Below are 21,349 nucleotides of genomic sequence, written 5' to 3' on the forward strand. Positions count from 1 at the left end.
AAAACAATGAGCAGACATGCATCTTAGTTTGATCAATACTTTCATCATATTCTTTTTCTAAGTTATACAAGTGTGTTGTCCTCTCAAACTCAAATTGTACACTCAATTTGTTCCTTTCTCCCATCCATTTTCCCCCTACCCCGATTCCTCTTCATGTGAATGAGGAAGTATTGTAGGTGGTAGCCAAACAAATATCACTAGTGAATCTCCTGTTCATAACAGATGCTCCTGAGTATTTGCTAAATGAAAGAAAAACATTATGTGTGTAAAAAATTATAACTGTGGAAATACAGTGCTTTTTATTTTATAAAACCACAAAATATGTTGTGAGTATATCCTGTAACTATTATTAGTAACAAAATCTGACTCAGATTGGTTTGAACATAAGAGGGGTTACTGACTTAACTAATAGTAAAGTCTAGAGGGAGGGCAAATTGGAGCAAAAGCTCAATGTTTCAAGTTCCAGCTTCTTTACACCTTATTTTTTTTGGCCAACTACTGTTTAACCTGTCTTGGTTGACTTTATACTACTAAAACAGAACACCAAAGATGGGATAATTTATAATGAGCAGACATTTAATAGATCACAGTTCTAGAGGCTGGTAAGTCCAAGCTGCCAACACCTGACAAGGGCTTCTCTTACTCATTAATACATGGTAGAAGGCAAGAGGGCAGAAAAGGTTAAGAGGAGGGAAAATTCTTTTATAAGGGCATGAGTCTCACCTATGAGGATGGTACCCTCATGGCCTTTACTGCCACTTAAGGGTCCCACCTCTCAATATTTCTAGAATGGCAGTTAAATTTCAACTCCAATTCTGAAAGGGACAAATAGTCAAATCATAGAATTATCTAACTAAAGCATTTTAGACTGCATTTTTAAAAATCCCATTTATCACTAAACATTTATTAAGCAGGTACTATGTACTCAGCACTAGTAACATATAGATGACTAAATCATAATACCTGCCCTCAAGGAATTTATAGTACAGTAGGGAAATCGGTCCTGAAATGATTAGGAGTGTGATACATTCAATAGCACAAAAAAGTACTTTGTTTTTCAAATACAGACATAAGAAAAGACCTCATAGAGGAGCAAGGGAAAGTGGGAGGGAGTTCCTAGGCTCCACATTCTTTACAAAGGTAAGTGTGAGCATGGAATTATAACATGGTCTGCATAGAGTACTAAGAAGGTTAAAAGTGGCAGATGAAGCTGAGGGACAAGGAAGAATAAGAAAGGCAAAGATTTAACCATATTCTGCAGTTGAAGGGGAGTCACCAAATAGTTTGAAACATGGGCAAGTTTATTTTTCAAAATATCACCTGTTAGCCAGGCATGGTGGCACACACCTGTAATTCCAGCAACTCAGGAGGCTGAAGCAGAAGGATCGCAAATTTATGGCCAAATCTCAGCAACTTAATAAGACACTATCTCAAAATAAAAAATAAAAAGCACTGGAGATGTAGCTCTGTGGTAGAGCACACTGGGCTAAATTCCCATTATTGCCCCCAACAAATCACCTGTTAGTTGTGTAATGGAGGAGTTAAAGGAAATGAGAATGAAGATGAGACAACTATTAAACAGCAGGAGGATGACATGAAGGGTTGGAGCCAGAAGAGATTCAAGGATAAGAATGAGGGGTTGGAATTAAAATATATTTAGGTAATAAAATTGGCAGGAGTTGGCAACTGAATCTGGAAGGCTAAATGAAGAGAATAACCCTTGGCTTGGGTAACTGGGTTCCAGTGATGCCAGCAACCTTTAATATGTATTTGCTAATTCTAGCTTAACTCCAGATGTATTTCCAATTGTCTCTGAATAGAGAGCTTCCTGAGCATTCATTATATACCTCCCTTTCAAATGTCCTAAGATTTGGGGCCATCTTCCATTCTTCCCTTCCCTAGTTCCCCAACCATGTATTCAGTCACCAACTCCATTAATTGTTTATCTTTTGACTACTGTTAAAATCTCACTAGTCAGGGGCTGGGGAGAAAGCTCAGTCGGTAGAGTGCTTGCCTTGTAAGCACAAGGCCCTGGGTTCGATTCCCAGCACCCAAAAAAAAAAAAAAAAAAAAAATCTCACTAGTCAGTTTCCAATTTCTTTTCTCAAATTCAAAACAAATATTTTAATTCCTATTTTTAAAACACCACTTCCTCCAGAATACATTCCAAACATTTCCCTGGAAGAAAAAAGCCTCTGTCCAGTGACTCTGGAAGCTAAGGCAGGAGACCTCACAAGTTTGAGGTCAGCCTGGGCAACTTAACAAGACCCTGTCTCAAAATAAAAAATAAAAAGAACTGGGGATGTAGTTCAGTGGTAGAGTGTCCCTGGGTTCAATTCCAGTACCACAAAAGAGAGAAAGAAGGCCTCTGTATGAAGTCTTAGTGTATCCATTTGCCCTTCTGTGTTGTCACTTTTTCTGCCATATTCACCATTTTCTGGCAAATAAAGAGACAAACTCATTAACTATATATGTCCTGGTTTGGACCACAAGTCCTTATCCCCTAATCATATTTGAATAGATGAAGGACTGAGCCAAAGTTAGCCTTCAGCAAGTGTGGTAGTCAAGTAAAACAATGCCAGCAGAGATAAAGCAACTGATGGGACCAGTTGATGGCATCTAAGAGCATTCCAAAGCAAATCAATGGTACAGTAAGAAAAAGAAATGGTAAAGAGAAGCAAAAATGATGAAACAAAATTACTGAAGATCAGTTTCTACAGCTACTATAGAGAAGGCAGACTCCCTGGGTTTATGTTATGACTCATATTCTGGCCATGTGACCCTGGGGTAAGTCACTTTAAGGACTCTGGAGCCAGACTGCCAAGGTTCTTATTCCGACTCTTACTTCTTATCTAGGCTTATACAATGTGTCTCTAATCTTTTAAATGAAGATGATAACAGGAATTACTTCACTGGGATTCATGAGAAAAGTAAATAAAACATTGTACGTAAGCCCAGTATCTAGTAAGTAGTAAGATGGTAATACATGTTAGCTTTTTCTTACAGACGACTTCCCAAATAATGGTCCATTTATTGATAAGGTTTTATATGATTATTGTCATAACCCAAGCAACTTTCCTGTTCTGCATCAGGTCCATATTTTTAACTGCTGAAACTATTTGCTGCTTTTCCTCACTCTTCAACATTATCTCATTGACTCAGGTAACCTAGAATCTAATATAACTTGTTTTCCCAAAATAAATCAAATTCTTTCAAATCTCTGCCTATGTAAAAGACATTTCCCCATGTTTAAACACCCTCTATTTCTTCCTTCCTGATCTTTATTTCATCAATTCTTAATTCCCAAGAACTCACTCAAATGTCACCCTTAAAGTCTTCCCCAACACCTCCACCACCACTTTTAATTGGTCATTCTCTCTCCTCACTAAAGTGTAAGCACAATCACCAGAGCAATGTCTTAATCTTCGATTCCTTAGGACCTAGTACAGGACTACATACATGGTTGGAGCTAGAGGTTTCATTAATATTTGTAGAATAAATCAGTGATATTGCTATGCTTGGGGGAAGATTAATTTAGCTTAGCATGTAAGATGGTTGGGTGAGCATACGAAGTTTTTCACTGTTGTTAAAAAAATACTGTTACACATATTTTTCTTTGCTTATAATAGGAACTTAAGAGTTCAGATTCTTATTCTCAATTGCTATTAGGAAGAAGACAAACTGTCCATCAACTATAATTTTAACCTCATTTCTTTTATATAATTTAGATGTGCAGCTTTCTTAAATTCATGCCATTTTAAGGTCACAAAACAGCCAGACAAATTAAGTCACTGAAAAGAGGGAGCATCTCATCCTTAGTCATCCACCCTAGAAAGAGAACAGCTTCGTTCTTATTTTTTCTTCTTTTACATCAGTCCCCCACTGGTAGATACAAAGTAGTATCCCTGGTAGATAGGCCAAAATTAAAGGGAAATTTTAAAAATAAAATTCTAATTCTTGCTATAGGGAGTCTTTAGTGTGGGTGAATTTCTGACAGAAAGCACTTTTAAAATGAAGAATGCTGCATAACTGCTACTTATTATTAGTAATTCTGTGTACTCTGGTTCAGTGGTCCTCAAAGTCTGGCTGTGACCAACAGCATGAGCATCACCTGGGACCTTGTCAAAAATATAAAATCTTGGGGCCCCAGTCCCAGCCTAAATGAATCAGAACTATGGGCTGGGACCCAGTACACCTGTTTTAACAAGCCCTCCAGGTGATTCTGATGCTCATGAAAGTTCAAGGAATAATGTTTTAAAGGTAATAGAGATAAGTTAAATAATTTTTCTAAGTTAATTGTCTTTGTAAAGAGAGATGTCTTGGGCTGGGGTTGTGACTCAGTGGTAGAGTGCTTGCCTAGCACTTGTGAGGCACTGGGTTCAATCCTCAGCCTCACATAAAAGTAAATAAATAGGAAAAAAGGTATTATGTCCATCTATGACTAAAGAATATTTAAGGAAAAAAAAGAGAGAGAGAGATGCCTTTAACTGGGTTCCTTACAGACTGAGTAAGATATTTACACGCCTACAAACGGTTAAACTTCAGGACAACCCTCCATTCGCTTGGGTCCTCGTGGGAGAAGGGAGTTGCTAGGAACCATAGAGTGTTCTAGGTGGAGAGGGGAAGGCAGGTTGCAATCAGGAAGTATTTCTATATAAGCAGTCCTAGTAAACCGTTTAAAGAGAGCACCTTCAGAGCTCATTAAAAAAAGGGGGAAATCCAAGGTTTTAGTAATTTGTTCTATCTTTCCTCAATACAAATATGCCTAATTTCATCTACTTTAATTAAAAAAAAAAAAAAAAAGTGTATGTCTCCAGACCGGGATTCACCCCGATCTCAGCGATTTGTCTTCAAAGCAATAGGGCCTGCCCCTGTTAGAATATTTTAGCATAAACGGGTGCTGATATAACCATAATCTTGTTTTCCCTTTGAAGTGTTAAGTGGTGTCTGAAATGCTCGAGACTGGTTATCTGGGTGTCGGAGTTGTGGAGAGACTGGCGAACATCCTGCAGTTGCCTGAGGCGAGGGGAACCAGGTGGGAAGGGATGGGGAGGCAGAGCTGGAGAAAGCCACCGCTTCGGGGGCGGAGGTGGGCGCTGAAGTAACTGGTGCAGCCAGAGTTCCCGCCTCCTCCTACCTGAGCATATCCTGGCTGAGCTGCTCCGACACCATCGCCTTCAGCCGGCGCCATTCACAGAGCCCCTTCCTTTGCAACCCTTTACTGCAAACTCCGGGAGACCCCAGAAGTACCAGGGGGACCGCGTCGCCCTCCTCACAACGGGCCATACCCCACTGAGGCGCCGCGGCAGACTCGGTACAGGGCCTCACTCGCCCCGCCCAGGAGGAAGAAGGGGGCGTTTCCGACAGAACACGCCGCGGGACCCGAGTCCGCCCCCCAGGAGAAAGGTCGACGCCCCTCTCGTGTTTGCCCGCGGTCTCTTACAGCTGACGGGCCGCCCTCGGGGCGATTTCGCAGGCCCCGGGCGGCGGCGGCACGTGACCCTGGTGGGCGTGCGCAGGCGCACTCGCTCTGTTTACCTCTGCCTGCGCGCACCCCGCCCTGCTGCTCGCGACCCGGCAGTCTTGCCGGACCGAGTGTGGTCGCATGTCAGTCCCTCGTCTTTGCTTTCTGGTCAGTGTCAACCATTCCTTTTAATAAACATGTTATTTAGGATTGAATTCAAATCAGTATGACCAGCCTTTGTATGCGGTATCTTCCTGTCCTGTCTGCGCTTTTTTCCCCACGAAAAACTGGTTCCTAAGACCTTTCCAGCCGCGAGGCTCACCCCGTCTCGCTTACCGGCTTCTCAACGCTGAAGAATAAATGCTTTTGGCAAGAAATATTGGTGTAGAGGAAGAAATTGGTAAACTCTGCCTCAAAACAATCCTAAGTCCAATACAAAAGGTATTTACAGCGTCTTCTGATCCAAGGAGTGATTCGTGTAACTGCTCTTGGATTTGAGTTGAGAAAAGTCGAATTTTATTACCCGACTTTGCGTGTGAAGCCCTAAATTTTATGATCAGGAAGGTGGAAAAAAGTAAGTTGGGAGGAACAGAGGCTTCCATTGAGCAGAGAATTGGGTGGAGGAGCTATAGAATTTTGAAGAAACTACATGGAGTATCATTTAAAAGTTTCGGTACTTTCTATTTGATCACTTCCTCCAAAAGAAGAAAGCTCAATCGTTGTGCTTTATTGACACCCTCTGCACACGGTAGAGAATAACAATTGCTTAGAAAATATATGGACTTTGTAACATGAGATTGACCCAGAGGTAACCATTTGTCCAGATTCCCCCTTTCAGATATTCAGAAACCTGACATTTTAATTTGAATGCTTATTTTATGATGAACACATTCTTCTTGCTTTATTTTGTATTAACTCAGGGCTCATGTTAACCATCTGGATGGATACTTCCCTGAGCCCCAATTTACAGCTGAGGAAACTGAGAGGATAGATAACTTGATCAAGGTCACACAACCAGCTTTAAAACCAAAGTCATGTTTACCTTTTGCTTGATGAATTTAGTCAATTTGCATTCATTGATTGTGGGAATGTAAATTGCTGCGGACATTATGGAAAACAGTATGGCTATTCCTCAAAAATTTTTAAATAGAACTACCATATGATCCAGAAATCCCTCTTCTGGATATATACCCAAAAGAAATGAACTCAGCGCCTCATAGATATCTGCCTTCCCATGTTCATTGCTGCATAATTCAAATTATTCAAGATTTGGAAACAACCTAATTATGGGCAGATAAAGTCTAATACATAGTAGAATGGTGGTTGCGTTGGGTAGGAGAGAGGTGACTCAGCTTATAGAGTTGCAGTTATGCGAGATGAGTAAATCTAGACATTTCTTAAGTACAACATGAAGACTGTAGTTAATAATATGTTGTATACTAGACATTAGCCATTAGGAGTAGATCTTAAGTGCTCATAGCCCACAAGTTAACTATGTGAAACAAAATATTAATTGACTTGACTGATCATTTCACTGTATCAAAACATCATGTTGTACACCTTAAATTAAACAAACCAGGCAGTCTAGTGCCAGGCTCTTGCCCTTCAAAACTCTTCCAATATTTCTATTGATGTCTATCAGTTGATGAAGTAAAATCTAGGCTATTCTCTGGTTTTCTGGTTGGGAATGAATGACAGAAGGATTTGATTTTTGGACATGTTATTTAATTCTTTTGAAATTACCTGAGGCATCTTGGGCAACTCATTATGTAAAGTGATTAGAAAATAAGTGCCCCTTTAAAAAAAAGAACAAAGAGAAGCACAGGGAACTGGGGTGTATAGCTTAGTGGTAGCGCTTAGCATGTGTGAAGTCCCAGATTTTAAAAAAAAAAAAAAGTCCTGTCATTGATGCTTCACATTCTACTAGAAGAGATTTCTTAAAGCATTCTTCTCCCCCCACCACCTTTTTTTTCCTTGTTGGGTGGAGATCAAACCCAGGGCATGTTAGCCAAGTGATTTACCACTAAGCTACTCCCTTAGGCCCTTAAAGTATGAATTCTGTTTTAATCAATTCATCTCTATAGTCACTTATCCTTCGAGAGAGCTTATCATTTTTTTTTTCTGTTCCTGGACTCTTCCCTGTATATGTGTCTGTGTAAGGGCGCACACATTCAAATCATAATATAGAATCTAGTGTAAACTGTTTATTAGTTGCATGACCTAAACTGCTGAACTAGTAGTCTAAAAATATTGAGCTCTAGTGTATTAAGCTGCAGTTTCCCTATAATGGGGACAAGAGTATTTCATGTGGTAGTTGGAAAGACAAAATGTGAAATCTTGCCACCACGTGTATTGCTAACTTATGATTTCATTTTACCAGACAGTTTTGAAGAGTGTCCCTTAGAGTTTACATTTTCCCCCACATTGTCTTCCATTCAAATAAATAGTCCCATTTTGCTAAATTGTCATTTGTTTCTTCTTAGCTATTAAGTTTTACTAACTCCACTGGCTATGTTGAGTTTGTGAAGGTGATGGTGATGATGACCATTGAAGGTCTTCATTCATGGGGAAGTTATATTTTTTGATTTCTTACTGCCATCTTATTTAAAAATAAACCATGAAACTACACTGAAATTCCATCTCACTCCAGTCAGAATGGTAATTATCAAGAATACTGGTAACAATAAATGTTGGCAAGGATGTGGGAGAAAATGTACACTTATACATTGCTGGTGGGACTGCAAATTGATGCAACTACTCTGGAAAGCAGTATGGAGATTCCTCGGAAAACTTGGAATGGAACCACCATTTGACCTAGTTATCCCACTCCTTGGTACATGGCTCAAAGGACTTAAAATCAGCATGATGTAGGACAGATGAGGCTGGACACCCGGGGAATTTTCAGGAAGCAGGTTTGTTTTTGCCTTAGTGGGCCAGAGGGGCTAATGCCTAAAATCACTGGACCCTGAGTCTGAAAATTTTTTAAGATTTATACTCATCAGGGATGGGGGTTCACATAACAGTTACTCTCTGTTCCATATTCTTAGATTAGACAGAGGTTTCAAATGTTTTTGCTGTGAACCTGGCATTTACAAGAAAGAGGAAGCTTCAAACCACACAGCTTTCTGCAGAACTGTGAAAACTTGTTGACACTCTTTGTAAAAGTCTTTCTGACAAGAAGAGAAGCTTAATTATGATAAAGTTCTTCTGGGTGAGGGTACCTGGTTCACTTCACACATACTACAGTGATATAACCATATCTATGTTTATAGCAGCTTAATTCACAATAGCAAAGCTGTGGAACCAACCTATGTGCCCTTCAGCAAATGAATGAATAAAGAAAATGGAGTATATATATATATACAATGGAATATTACTCAGTCATAAGAAAGAATGAAATTATGGCATTTGCTGGTAAATGGATAGAATTAGAGACAATCATGCTAAGTGAAATAAGCCAGTCCCCAAAAACCAAAGGCTGAATGTTCTCTCTGATATATGGATGCTAACACACAATAATGTGCTGGGGGAAATAGAAGTTTATTGGATTAGGCAAAGGAGAATGAAGGGAAGGAAGGAGGGATGGGAATAGGAAAGACAGTAGAATGAGTCACATATAACTTTACTATGGTCATATATGAATACACAACGAGTGAAACTCCACATCATGTACAACCACAAGAATGGAATCCTAATTAGAATAAACTATATTCTATATGTGTATAATATGTTAAAATACACTACTGTCATGTATATCTGAAAAGAACAAATTTTTAAAAAAATTGGCCATGATTAAGAAATCAAGTTATTCTGGGTTTTTTTTTTTTTCAGTAGGAATTGTATCACTAGATAACCACATAATAAATGAATGGAAATAGCATTTTATTAAAGTGTTTTAACTAATAAAAAGAACAAAATCAGAATATCTCAATTTTGTAGTCTTCGATGATTAATAGATATAGTCAGTATGAGCACCAGTAGCTGCAAACATCACAAAAAGAGAAAAATAGGAACTATATACTTCTTGAGGAAAAACATACTCCATGTATGGCCTGGACAAAGGGAGCAAACCTGAATTTGATCAAGCTCCTGGATTTCAAACTCTAGAAGAGACCTAGGACAGAAGAACATGCTGTTTTGTACCATAAATATACAGTTAGCCAAATGTAGATTATGGGAAATTCCACCAATCAAACAGCCTAGGTTCTAAGTAGGTGGTCCATGAACAAAATAAAAGTGTGGAAGGGAACCTATAGATTCATAAGACTTTTAAAAAAATCAAATGTCAGGGGCTGTAACCCAGTGGCAGAGCACTTGCCTAGCATGTGTGAAGCATGGGGTTTGATCCTTAGTACCATATAAAAATAAGCAAATAAAATGTCATGCTATCCATCTACAACTACAAAAAAATTTAAAAACAAAAATCAAATGTCAAAAATGGGCAAGAATAAACTCTGGTGGCTAGAGACTGTAAATGTATTTGTCAGGGTTTAAAAACCAACAGAACCAATAGGATATCTGTCTACCTACCTATAGATTGATTTATTTCAAGGAACTGATTCCTGTAATTGTGAATTTGGCAACTCCAAAATCTTCCCTGGAGACTCAGTGAAGAGTATTTTAAGTCCCAAGGGGGTCTGCTGTCAAAATGCCCTCTTTTTTCAGGGAAGTCAATCCTATTAATAAGGCCTTAACTGATTGGATGAGACCCACTCATTCTGTAGAGTGCAATCTGCTTACTCAGTCTACTGATTTAAAAGTTAATCTCATCTAAAAATACCTTGGTTGGGGGTGTGGGGGTGTAGCTCAGTGGTGCTTAGGACCCTGGGTTTAATCTGTGTGTGTGTGTGTGTGTGTGTGTGTGTGTGTGCACGCAAATCCTTCACATAAACATCAAGAATAATTGACCAACTATCTAGATACCATAGCCTAGCCTAGCCAAGTCGATGTATAAAATTAACTGTTACAGTACCAAAGTACTCACATTTGGGTGATAAAATCATTAAAAAAATCACAAAAGAATGAACCTATAAAATACAGGAAAGTAGTTTAATTTTGGAAGGAGGAGGAAGTTTATAATTATCATTGAGGGCAGGGAGTGGGACTCATAAGGGTGATTGTACAAGTTCTATTTCTTGATCTGAGTATTGGTTGTGAGAGTTTTCATCTAAAAACATAATATATTTAGAATATATAATATAGATTGTTTTTATGATATACAGTTGGCCCTCCCTAACTGTGGGTTCCATATCTTGGATTCAACCAACCTTGTATTAAAAATATTTTAAAAAATTTTTCAGAAAGTTTTTCTTCTCATCATTCTCTGAATAATACAGTAAATAACTATTTATATATCATTTACATTGTACTAGATAAGTAATTTAGAGAATATTGAAAGTATTCAGGAGGATGTGTATAGTTTATAGGCAAGTAATAACATTTTATGTAAGGGATTTGAACATCAGATTTTGTTATTGGTAGCTTTGGGGGGGTATTGGAACTAATTTTCTTTGGATACTGAGGGACATGAATAATGCTAGCTACAGATTTGTTTGATGTGGTATCTTTATATATATTTTACAATAAAAAGATTTTTAAGACAGGCACAGTGGTGCACACCTGTAATCTCAGCAACTCAGGAGGCTGAGGCAGGAGAATTGCAAATTTCCAGGCTAGCCTCAGCAATTTAGTGAGACCCTCAGCAATTTAGCAAGACCCTGTGTCAAAATAAAAATAAAAAGGATTAGGAATATAGCTCAGTGGGTAATTCACCAGTACCAAAAACAAAAACAAGATTTTTAAAAGTGTAATATTAAGTGTTATATTAAGAGGGCTTAAACAAAGAGCAAAGCTATGTTAAACATTTTGAGGTTAAAAGTAGGGTATAAGAATGACCCTGATTTTTATGTATAGCTCAGCATCTAATTAGAAATCATTTCAAAGGAGTTCTGCCTTCTATCTGAGTAGTAGTACCAGTGTTTAAATAAAGTGATTATATATATTGGTAACTACTTTTAAGAGAAAATTCTTAAATGACTAATTTCCAATACATTTAAAAAATCATTATATTTGAATTATGTATATATTTATCATCATGGTAATATCGAGCTGAATGTGGATTATAAAATATCAATACCTCATTTTCTTAGGACAGAATTGCATAGAAATTATCTCAAAAATATACTTGTTTTCTTTCCCTTTCCTGTTTCCCCGTTTCTACTTTGCCCTGACTCATCTCTTCTTCCTTCTACTAAAAATATCAAGAAGCTAACAAAGTTTGAGTTTTAGGGGCCTCATTCCCAAAAGCCCCTTACAAGGCTCTAGCATGGTTCCTAGAAATGTGTTTACTGGGTATATTTTTGTAAAACTTACAAAAGTAAGAGATTTTGGCCTCCACTGGTTCAGATTCTGTGACATTTCCCTTGCCCAAATTTTGCCTCATACCTGGTAGTCTTGAGTGGCTTCAGACATTTTTGGGACTCAACTACAATAAAACTAAGCTGAGAATTTAAGAACTTGGGTTAGTATGGCATATACTCATATTCTCTCCCATGTCTAGATAGGTTGTTGCTCCCTGTCCTGGTATAGGAATGGTTTCCAGGAATACTTTGTTGATTCATCCCACATGGTGACATGAAAAGATAAGTCCTAAGGTCATATCACTATGTGAAAATGTATTATAACAACAGGTATTGAAAATATATGGGTAAGCGGAAGCTTCAGTCCTCACTAGTGAGTAGTCAGAACAAAAGAAATATTCTCAGTAATGCAGAACATGTATTTATAAACATTTTTCTGTGTTTTGAGGAGAATCATACAAAATAGAATTTGTGATAATTGCTGTAGTTCTAATCTATGTTTATGGACTGGGGATGTGGCTCAGTGGTAGAACACTAGCATGTGCAAGACCCTGGGTTCTATTCCAGTGCGTGCATGTGCGTACACACACACACACACACACACACAGAAAATCCTATGTTTACAATGTTATTAGCTTTCCAGAAATTGTGATTTGTTGTGATTTCTTTTCTCATTCTAAATAATCATTTTCATACTTAAAAAGGCTGAGGGAGCCATTCCATACACTATAGTTAGGATCTGGAATGTCCCCCTAAAGTCCCATGTGTTAATGGCTTGTTTTCTAGCTCATTTGCACAATTGGGAAATGGTCAAAACTTTAAGAGGTGGGGCCTAGTGAAAGAAAGTTAGGTCACTGGGTGCATGCACTTGGAGCATATATTGAGAGACCCTGGACCCTTCCTATCTTGCTCATTGTTTCCTGTTTACCATGAGGTGAACAGCTTCCTCCTCCACAGGATCCCACCATGCTGTAATGTGCCATCTCAGGCCCAAAGCAACAGGGCCAAGTGACGATGGACTAAAACCCTTGAAACTGTGAGCCAAAATATACCTTTCCTCCTTACAAGTTGTTTATCTCAGGTATCTTGTCAGTGACAGGAAAGCTGGCTAACCTACCCTATATAAATGTTTCAGTATATTTCCAATACTGTATTGTCCCGATGGTTATTATTATTTTGTCTTGAAAAATAAGAAAATGTGGACTATTTTATGAAAGAGCAAAGAGTTATTTGTTTTCTTTTCTTTTCTTTTCTTTTTTTTTTTTTTGAGGAACTACAAATGTGTTTATTTACTGCCAGTAAACCTTACAATGAGATATTTCTTCTGCAAAAGAGAGGGAGAGACAATGGACTGTAATGTTTGTCTGGTCATAATTTAACACTAAACAAAGCACTTACTTGAACCTTGCAGAGTGAACAGGGATTGTGACCAGATCACTCATTTTTCTACATTTAAGTCAAATTGAGACTTTCTTTTTCTTTTCGAGTCAAGATCTTGCTATATTGCAAAATGATCTTCCTGTTTCAGCTCAGTCTTCTGGATAGCTGGGACTACAAGTGCAGAAAATGTTAACAAAGAAGAAAAATAGATCTGATAAAAACTCAATAAAATATTCCTCAAGCATATTTTAAATATCATAATTAAGTGTTCATGCTTCTTACAGTAAAATTTGTTGAGATTTTCCTCAAAGGATAATTTTGATTTTAATTATATCTTATACCTAAAAGGTACTTTCACCTTTTTCAGGGCTGATTGCAACATTTGCATACAGTCATTTATTAAGACTGTACTTCTTAGGGCAGTGATTATAGATAGACTGCCTGGAAGTCTGTGTGTGAATTAAATAACTTGGCATATGCTGATGCTTCAGGGAAAATTTCCTAAAGATCTTGTATGAATTGTGTTCAGAGTTCTTTCCAGCCATTTCCTGGAAGAGTTTAGATGCATCAAGATCTGGCACTCCAAAAGCTGCCTAAAGTATAGCAATGAATTCCTGTTCTGTTATGAAACCATCCTCATCAAGATCAAAAAGCTTATGTGATATTTTCAGAATTTTTGATGTAAGCAGGATTGCACAGAATAGTCAGACATGTCACATACTCTCTGAAGTCTATGGTGCCATCATTACTGCAGTCAGAGGGAGTGAAAGATGTCTCAAGAACTCTGAAACTGGGAGTTTTAAATAATTTGAAAACTCTTCAATTCTGATCTTCCTTCTGTTTCTGTTTTGTTTAGTTTTTTTTTGTTATTGTTTTTTTGTATTTTGGAACTGGGCATTGAACTCAGGGGCACTTTACTACTGAGATATATCCCCAGCCCTTTTTTATTTTTTATTTTGAGATAGGGTCTTACTATATGTCCAAGGCTGACCTCAAACTTGTGATCTTCTTACCTCAACCTCCTGAATTGCTGTGATTATGGGCAAGTGATGCCATGCCCTGCTGATCTTCCTTCTTTTGAGGCAACTGCAATTGCAGTATATTAATCCAATTGGTTATCGATATTATCCAAATTTATTTTTGATTTCTGGATCATTTTTGTAGATTCCAACAAAACAGCTTCCATGGGTAATTGAAGATTACCTGCAGAAATCATCAGTCTGCAGTCTTCTTAAGTGTGATCTATCAAGGGCACCTGCAAAACCTTTGCCATGATCATTTTGGTGAAAAGGAGAGGCTCTTTTTCTTTTTTCCCTTCCTCAGTTGGGTTATAAATATGCATAAACTCAACTTCCACTCTAGTGAAGGATTGACTCAGGGTCAACATACAGGCCTGGAAACCTGCAAACCTTGGCCAGGTCCAGCTTACTGTGTCCTGGTGTTTGGGTACCTGAGCAGCACACTGGCTGCCCAGGGACACCTGAAAGAAGGCTCCTAGTTTAAAAGAGACTAGACAAGTGGGGCATGGTGGCACATGCCTGTAATCCCAGTGGCTTGGAAACTGAGACAAGAGGATTGCAATTTCAAAGGCAGCCTTTGCAATTTAGCATGGTGTAGATGTTTGGAGACAAGGGTCTGCTGAGGGTGAAGACGTTCGATGTCTACCCCAGTGCACTCAAACATCAGAGATTGAGCTCTGAAGGCACAGATCTAATTTTATTTAGGGTTTTACAGGACATCTATAGGCACATTAGCCAATCAGGTTAACATGCTTGTTAAAGCATGACAGAGACAGCCATAGGTGAACTATATGTCAAGGCAGTGTAAAAAACCAAGTATGCCTAAGTAATTCTGCCCAGAAACAGGTCTGAGACAAAGGATTGAGGGGATGGCAGGCTCCTGCACACAGCATGAGGCAAAGCAGCGGGGGCGAGCTCACATCACAGCTTGCTGGGATGCTTAACAGAGCGAGGCCTCCCCTCAGCTCCTAACTCAGCCTCAGCAGCTGCAAAGACCTTCATTCCATGGCGAGTCTTTACCATTACCTCAGTTTCTCTATTCAGACTATTTGGCTTACTTACACCATAGTGTCAGTGACTGCTGTCAGATGAGCTTGAGGAATGTTCCCTACAGCATGGCCCTGAGCACCTTAGTGAGACCTTGTCTCCAAATAAAAGAATAAAAAGGGCTGAGGATGTGGCTCAGTGGTTAAGTCTCCCTGGGTTCAATCTCTGGTAACCCCCTGCCCAGCCAAAGTGACTCGATAAAAGCAGTTGGCACACACTCCTTTTGGGAAAATCAAGATCTGCTGCCATTTCCTTCTGTATGTCACTTGCTTCAGGATTTCATTCCTGGTATTAATCTTGGAATTGGGGTCTTCTTGCTTGGGTCACAAGCACCAGCTGTATTGACAAGAGGAGTTCCCTAGACATTGGGATCTTTGTGTTTCAACTTAGAGACCATGGAGGGTAAGCTTGCCACAAAAAAGGTGATTGCTGCAAAGAAAGTGGAATGTGGCTATAATGAAGATGGGAGCCTCAACTTAGGTCCCCTTTCCCCCTCTTACTTTAATTGTTAACCCAACAAACCAAACAGAGGAAGTTGAAGAGGAAGGTGCTACAGGACACTTACTTGTAGTGGCACCAGTACAGTCCCCATGAGGATAATGCAGGGCCAGCACTACATGCTAATGCACATCTCCTGCGTGAAAGGGTTGGCTCCATGGGAGGGTATGAGGACTTATTTCCTGTGCAACCCTGATCTCCCACACCTCCATCTGAGAGTCCACCAACCTCCAAGCCACGAAGCAGATTCCTTAGTAAACTAAGGATTCAGGCAGCATGGATCTGAGGTGGGTTCTGGTGGGTACCCTTCCTCACATTCAAATGCTTTTTCTGTTTGCATAACCAGAACTCTTAGAGACAGTTGTGGATTAAGAGGAAATTATGTGTAACTTTTAAAATCAGAAAAATCAAAGATGGTAAGTAAATGTAACAGGAGAATTAAAATGATATCAATGGAACAACCGTTTTCCATCTTTTGCAAACATCCTGCCTTTGACATATATGCTTCAACTGTTTTCACACAATTTCTGACATTTATATGATGTATATGTTATATATCTATTAAAGATATATTTATTGGAATAAATATTAATTACTTTTCCCTTTTTTGTATAAACATTAATTATAACTTTTCCTGTTTTTCTTTTTAATTTAAAGTAGTGCTGGGGATGAACTCAGGGCTTTGGAAATGCTAGGCAAGCTTTCTGCCACTGAGCTATGTTCCCTATCCTAATTACAACTCCCTATCTTCCAATGTTTTTATCAAGTGCCACTGTATATATAAAGAACTGAATTTGGGTGTGGTGGTATAAGCCTGTAAGGTGTGAGACCATGCCTCCAAATAAAAATAAGATAAAATAAAACAGGCTAGGATATTGCTCAGTGGTTAAGGTTCCCTGGGTTCAATCCCCTGTGCCTAAATAAATAAATAAATAAGGGATAAAAAGAAGAAGAAGAATTGAGCTTTTAAACTAGGTGTGGTGGCACACACCTGTAATCCCAACTACTTGAGAGGCTGAAGCAAGAAGACTGCAACTCGGAAACACTGTCCCAAAAATTTAAAAAAATTTATAAAGGGTTGGGGATGTAGCTCAGTAGTAGAGCACTTGCTTAGTATGTATGAGGCCCTTGTTTTAATGGTTCAATCCCCCACAAGAAAAAAAAAAGCTTTTATGGTAAATAGAGGTGCTGTGGTACATTGAGAATTCTTAGGGATATTTCACCTTTTTCTGTCACTATCAGAACTATGCTTATGAGGGGAAACATTCCTCTTACCAGTTTAGGGCTTATTTGGGAACATAGTATAGTCTCCAAGGTGTCATTATTTGGCAGTGTTACCAGTTGTCTCCTGCATCAAAGGATGACAACCCCCAAGAGAATGAGTAGGTGTTATTCTCTATTCTGTAACTCTTCTCACTCTTACCTGCAATGTTCATTTCTACTCTTTAATCTCTATTTAATTTAATTGCATTATGTGTATGCATCTTAGAGGAAAGTTCCATGTTATCTTGTCTTCTTTCTCTTATGGTCTCCCCACAGTGTCCAGAAGTGTGTCTGATATAATACCCTGTCCCTGCTTTTCTGCAGTTTGTTACCTGTGTTCAACCAGTTTGAAAATATTAAATGAAAAATTTCAGAAACAATTCATAAATTTTAAATTGTGCACCTGTGTGAACAGTGTCATGAAATCTTATACTGTTCAGCTTCATCCCACCAGGGATGTGAATCATCCCTTTCTACAGCATATCCAGGCTGACTACACTTCTACCCACCAGTCACTTAGTAGCCATCTTGATTATCAGTCAGCTGTCCTGGTGGCACAGTGCTTATGTTCAGGTGAACTTTATTTTACTTAATAACACTTAATATTACTTAATACTGACCCCAGAGTGCAAGATGAGTGATGCTGGAAATTTGGATATGCCAAAGAGAAACCATAAAATGCTTCTTTTATGTGAAAGGTGAAAATTCTTGACTTAAGGAAAAGAACAAAAAATATGCTGAGGTTGGTAAGATCTACAATAAGAGTGAACCTTCTGTGAAAATGGAAAGAATAAAAAAGAAATTAATGCTAATTTTGCTGTCACACCTCAAACTGAAAAAGTTATAGTGATAATATATGTATGGTAAGTGCTTAGTTAAGGGGGAAAAAGCATTACCATTTAGGGTTTGGTTTTGTCCCAACTTTCAGGCATTCACTGAGGGGGTCTTGAATTGTGTCCCCTATGGATAAGGGGGAGATTATTGTATTTATTCATTAAGCAAATATTTGTGTGCCTGCAGTGTAACAGGCCTTTATTTTAGACTCTGAGTCAAGCATAGATTCTAGAGCACACGGAAAGCACAGTACTCATTTCTTGTTGCAGTGAATGGAGTCAAAAAGGACATTTTGACCTTTTTCTAAATCTCTCACCATTAATCTGGAGAAGTATTAGTTTTAAAATATGATTTGGTCTTCCCAGTACTGATAGTACTTATGGCCAATTTTAAGAACACAGTCATCTTGTCATAATTTACCTTCGAACTCATAGATATACTATAAATCCAAAAGATTTGATAATAGAATTTTTAATGGCTAAAAAATAGCAAAAAGAACTTTTGAACAATAAAATTAAAATTCATATCATTGCAGATTTGCCTTTTAATATGGCACAGCTAAACATTAATATATATTTGTAGAAGGCACCATATGTTAACAGGATAAAGAAAGCATGAAAGCAAAACTGAGCCACTTTCCCCAACTTCCTTTTTGTACAAATATATACATTTTAAGGCAGATGCTTTTCTGTGCAAAATATGATGGATGGAAATCAACATTATATTACACATTCACACATTCTCAATTTTTTTAATATCATTTGTCAGGATATTTATTTATGATAAAGATATTAAAACAGGGGTTTCCCCTAACAAAACATAAAGAAGTTGAGAACAATTTTTAAAAAATATTTATAGATTTCATTACAGATCCCTCATAGAAGATAAAGTCAGTCTTTTATTCTTGTTTCTTCTTTTAGAAATGTCCATATCAGTTTGTTCACTATGTCAGGTTGGTCTTGCTGAAGCCAATGACTGGCTTCTGACAAAATAGTTAATCTGAAATAGTTTTTAACATAAATCTTTGTGACTTCAGCCATCTCAACCTCCATAAATGCGTCTTTCTCTCCCCACAGTAGGAGTGTTGGAGTGGTCACCATGTGATGTTTGAGAGGCAGGCAGCTATAAAAACAAAACGTGGACTTGAGATTCATTATAAAAGTTAAAATAACATTTTCCCATAACATGTTCCATTAGACCATGTATTCTCAATGTGGGTAATATTACTCCCAATGGGACAAAAACCGGTTCTTAAAGGGATCTTCCTTTTTACATATAAAGGATGGATATACATGTAGTACATGAACAGATATTAAAATTTCATGGGGTGGCAGGTGATTAAGGAAAATATGTCTAAAAAGGCTCCTTAGGGAAGTGATAATGAAAAAATGGTTGAGAAATACTGCATTAGGCAATCAACCTGCACAATAAAAAATTTAAAAGGCTATTTAAGAAAGTGTTCAATAAAATTTTAAATGGGATGAGGCTAGCAAAATTTATAATGAAGGCTCTAAATTAAATATGAAATTCATCACTATGAGGAATAATTTGCTTTATAAAAACAACCAGAACTTCGGAATGATGTAATGAAAGATAGCTTTAAATTATGTTACTATTTAAATATATTTTCAATTGCTCTTAGATAATCAAATGCATTTTATGTGAAAACTGGAGCTGAAAAATCAGAAAATATGTATGGACTGAGCTTTAATATTACACGATACTAGATTTATTTTGCAAGAAGATTCTTTATAAAACAAAGTGTTTATTGTATATTTTTTAAATGCAGAAAAGTATAAAGAATAAAAATGAAATTATATATAATTCTATCATCAAAAGATAATTTTTGGTCATTTTTCATGCCTACATTTAAAACCATACTACAAATACAATGTAATAAATCTACATAATTTATATACTGTATTCATATGCAACTTTCACATTAAATTATATCTTAAATTTGTTTCATTTAAAAACATTTTTCAAAAAGGATTATAAAGAGGTTATTTTATGGTATACTAACCCATAAAATAATGGTATAATATCCATAATATGGCATAATAACCCATAAATAATTTGACTAATCTCACATCCATGGTGATATTTCCCCTTATTTTAAGTGATGCTATAATAAGCATTTTTTGCCAATATCTGTTGGCATTTTAGGTAATTTGCTTGGACCAGTGGAATTTCTGAGCTAATGGGTATAAATATTTTTAAAGCTTCTGTCACTTTTTGTAACACAGTTTTTTAGAAAGGTGGATAATATTTATTAGATTCCTATTGACTAAGAGTAAGAATGACTATCTAACTAGATGCCCTTTAGCAATGAATCACATATTTGTTGGCTAATCATAAAACTTGACCTGTGGCCACTTGGGGTTGATAGAATGCTGTTGGAATGTATAGGATACCCCATATGCCCATCAAGGACTTAATTTTTTATTCCCATGCAAATGACCATCATATGGTTATATAAATACTCCTAAAAGTTAAATTCTTTGTGAATGGGTAAACTGATAGAAAAATGTATTCTAAACTTAATTATTGATGGAAGGATTGCTATAAATACTTGTAAGTCACTTAAATTCTACAGTACATAGAATGTTTAAAATGAAAATACTTTTAAACAGTTATTTACTACCTTAACAATGTTTATGTACATAATAATCAAATGAATAAAGTAAGGGGAGTTTTAAAAGACTAGTAGTCGAACAGAAATACAAACTCTTCACCAGATCAAACTAGAGATTTAAAAAAAAAAAGGCATTTCCAGAAAATTAAATAAAAGCATATTCTCTGGTTATGATGTTGCAAACTGCTAAATTTCATATGAAATATAAATTACATATAAAATGAAACAGTAAATGTTTTAAGAGTAGGTTTTTGGATGTTAACCTGCATAACTTATTGGGAAATGTGACAAAATATTTATAATTAAAAATGATTAATCTGGGGCTGGGGTTGTAGCTCAGTGTAGAACACTTGCCTAGCACGCATGAAGCTCTGGGTTTTATTCTCAGCACTGCGTATAAATAAAAAAATAAAGGTTCATTGACAACTAAAATAATAATAATATTTAAAAAATGATCAATCTTAGTAAGTATAAGTATGATTTGGGAATTCCAATAAACTGTAACAAGTCTTTTTTTTTTTTTTTCTTCGTGGTGCTGGGGTTTGAACCCAGGGCCTTGTGCTTGCAAGGCAAGCACTCTACCAAGTGAGCTATCTCCCCAGCCCTTGTAACAAGTCTTAACAATGATTGCTCTATATAATCAATCATTTAGCTTATCAAAATGTACTTTAACATACCAATTTCAAATTATTCTGAGTTTAGCATGTTACTCCTCTAAACTCTGAGTTATCAGCTGGTTCACAAGTATTAAGGTAGTAATTTCCAGAGTGTTACATACTCCATCATTACATTTCTATGTGGAAATATTTCATTACTTTGATTAAGAAGTAATATGGAAAATAATAACACT

At 37.2% G+C, this 21,349-nt stretch overlaps 2 protein-coding genes and 1 pseudogene across 5 annotated transcripts in view; all 3 read right to left on the reverse strand.

The window, feature by feature from the left end:
• The window catches only part of Btbd8 (BTB domain containing 8), a 99,172-nt gene extending 93,674 nt beyond the window's left edge, over positions 1-5,498 (reverse strand). For 3 of the 4 annotated variants that reach the window (XM_047519856.1, XM_047519846.1, XM_047519839.1), the window contains exon 1: positions 5,138-5,498. In XM_047519856.1, coding sequence (XP_047375812.1) covers positions 5,138-5,286 — 149 coding nt within the window. In that variant the 5' untranslated portion in view covers positions 5,287-5,498. The remainder of the gene's footprint in view (positions 1-5,137) is intronic. The other variant, XM_047519864.1, reaches the window with a different exon arrangement.
• LOC124958868 (lysophosphatidylcholine acyltransferase 2B-like) lies at positions 5,440-17,203 on the reverse strand (annotated as a pseudogene).
• A 1,305-nt stretch (positions 17,204-18,508) lies between these two features.
• The window catches only part of Ephx4 (epoxide hydrolase 4), a 39,391-nt gene continuing 36,550 nt past the window's right edge, over positions 18,509-21,349 (reverse strand). The window contains exon 7 of the mRNA XM_047519261.1: positions 18,509-18,986. Coding sequence (XP_047375217.1) covers positions 18,755-18,986 — 232 coding nt within the window. The 3' untranslated portion in view covers positions 18,509-18,754. The remainder of the gene's footprint in view (positions 18,987-21,349) is intronic.

The sequence above is a fragment of the Sciurus carolinensis genome, chromosome 1 (genome assembly GCF_902686445.1).
Source record: "Sciurus carolinensis chromosome 1, mSciCar1.2, whole genome shotgun sequence".
Lineage (NCBI taxonomy): Eukaryota > Metazoa > Chordata > Mammalia > Rodentia > Sciuridae > Sciurus > Sciurus carolinensis.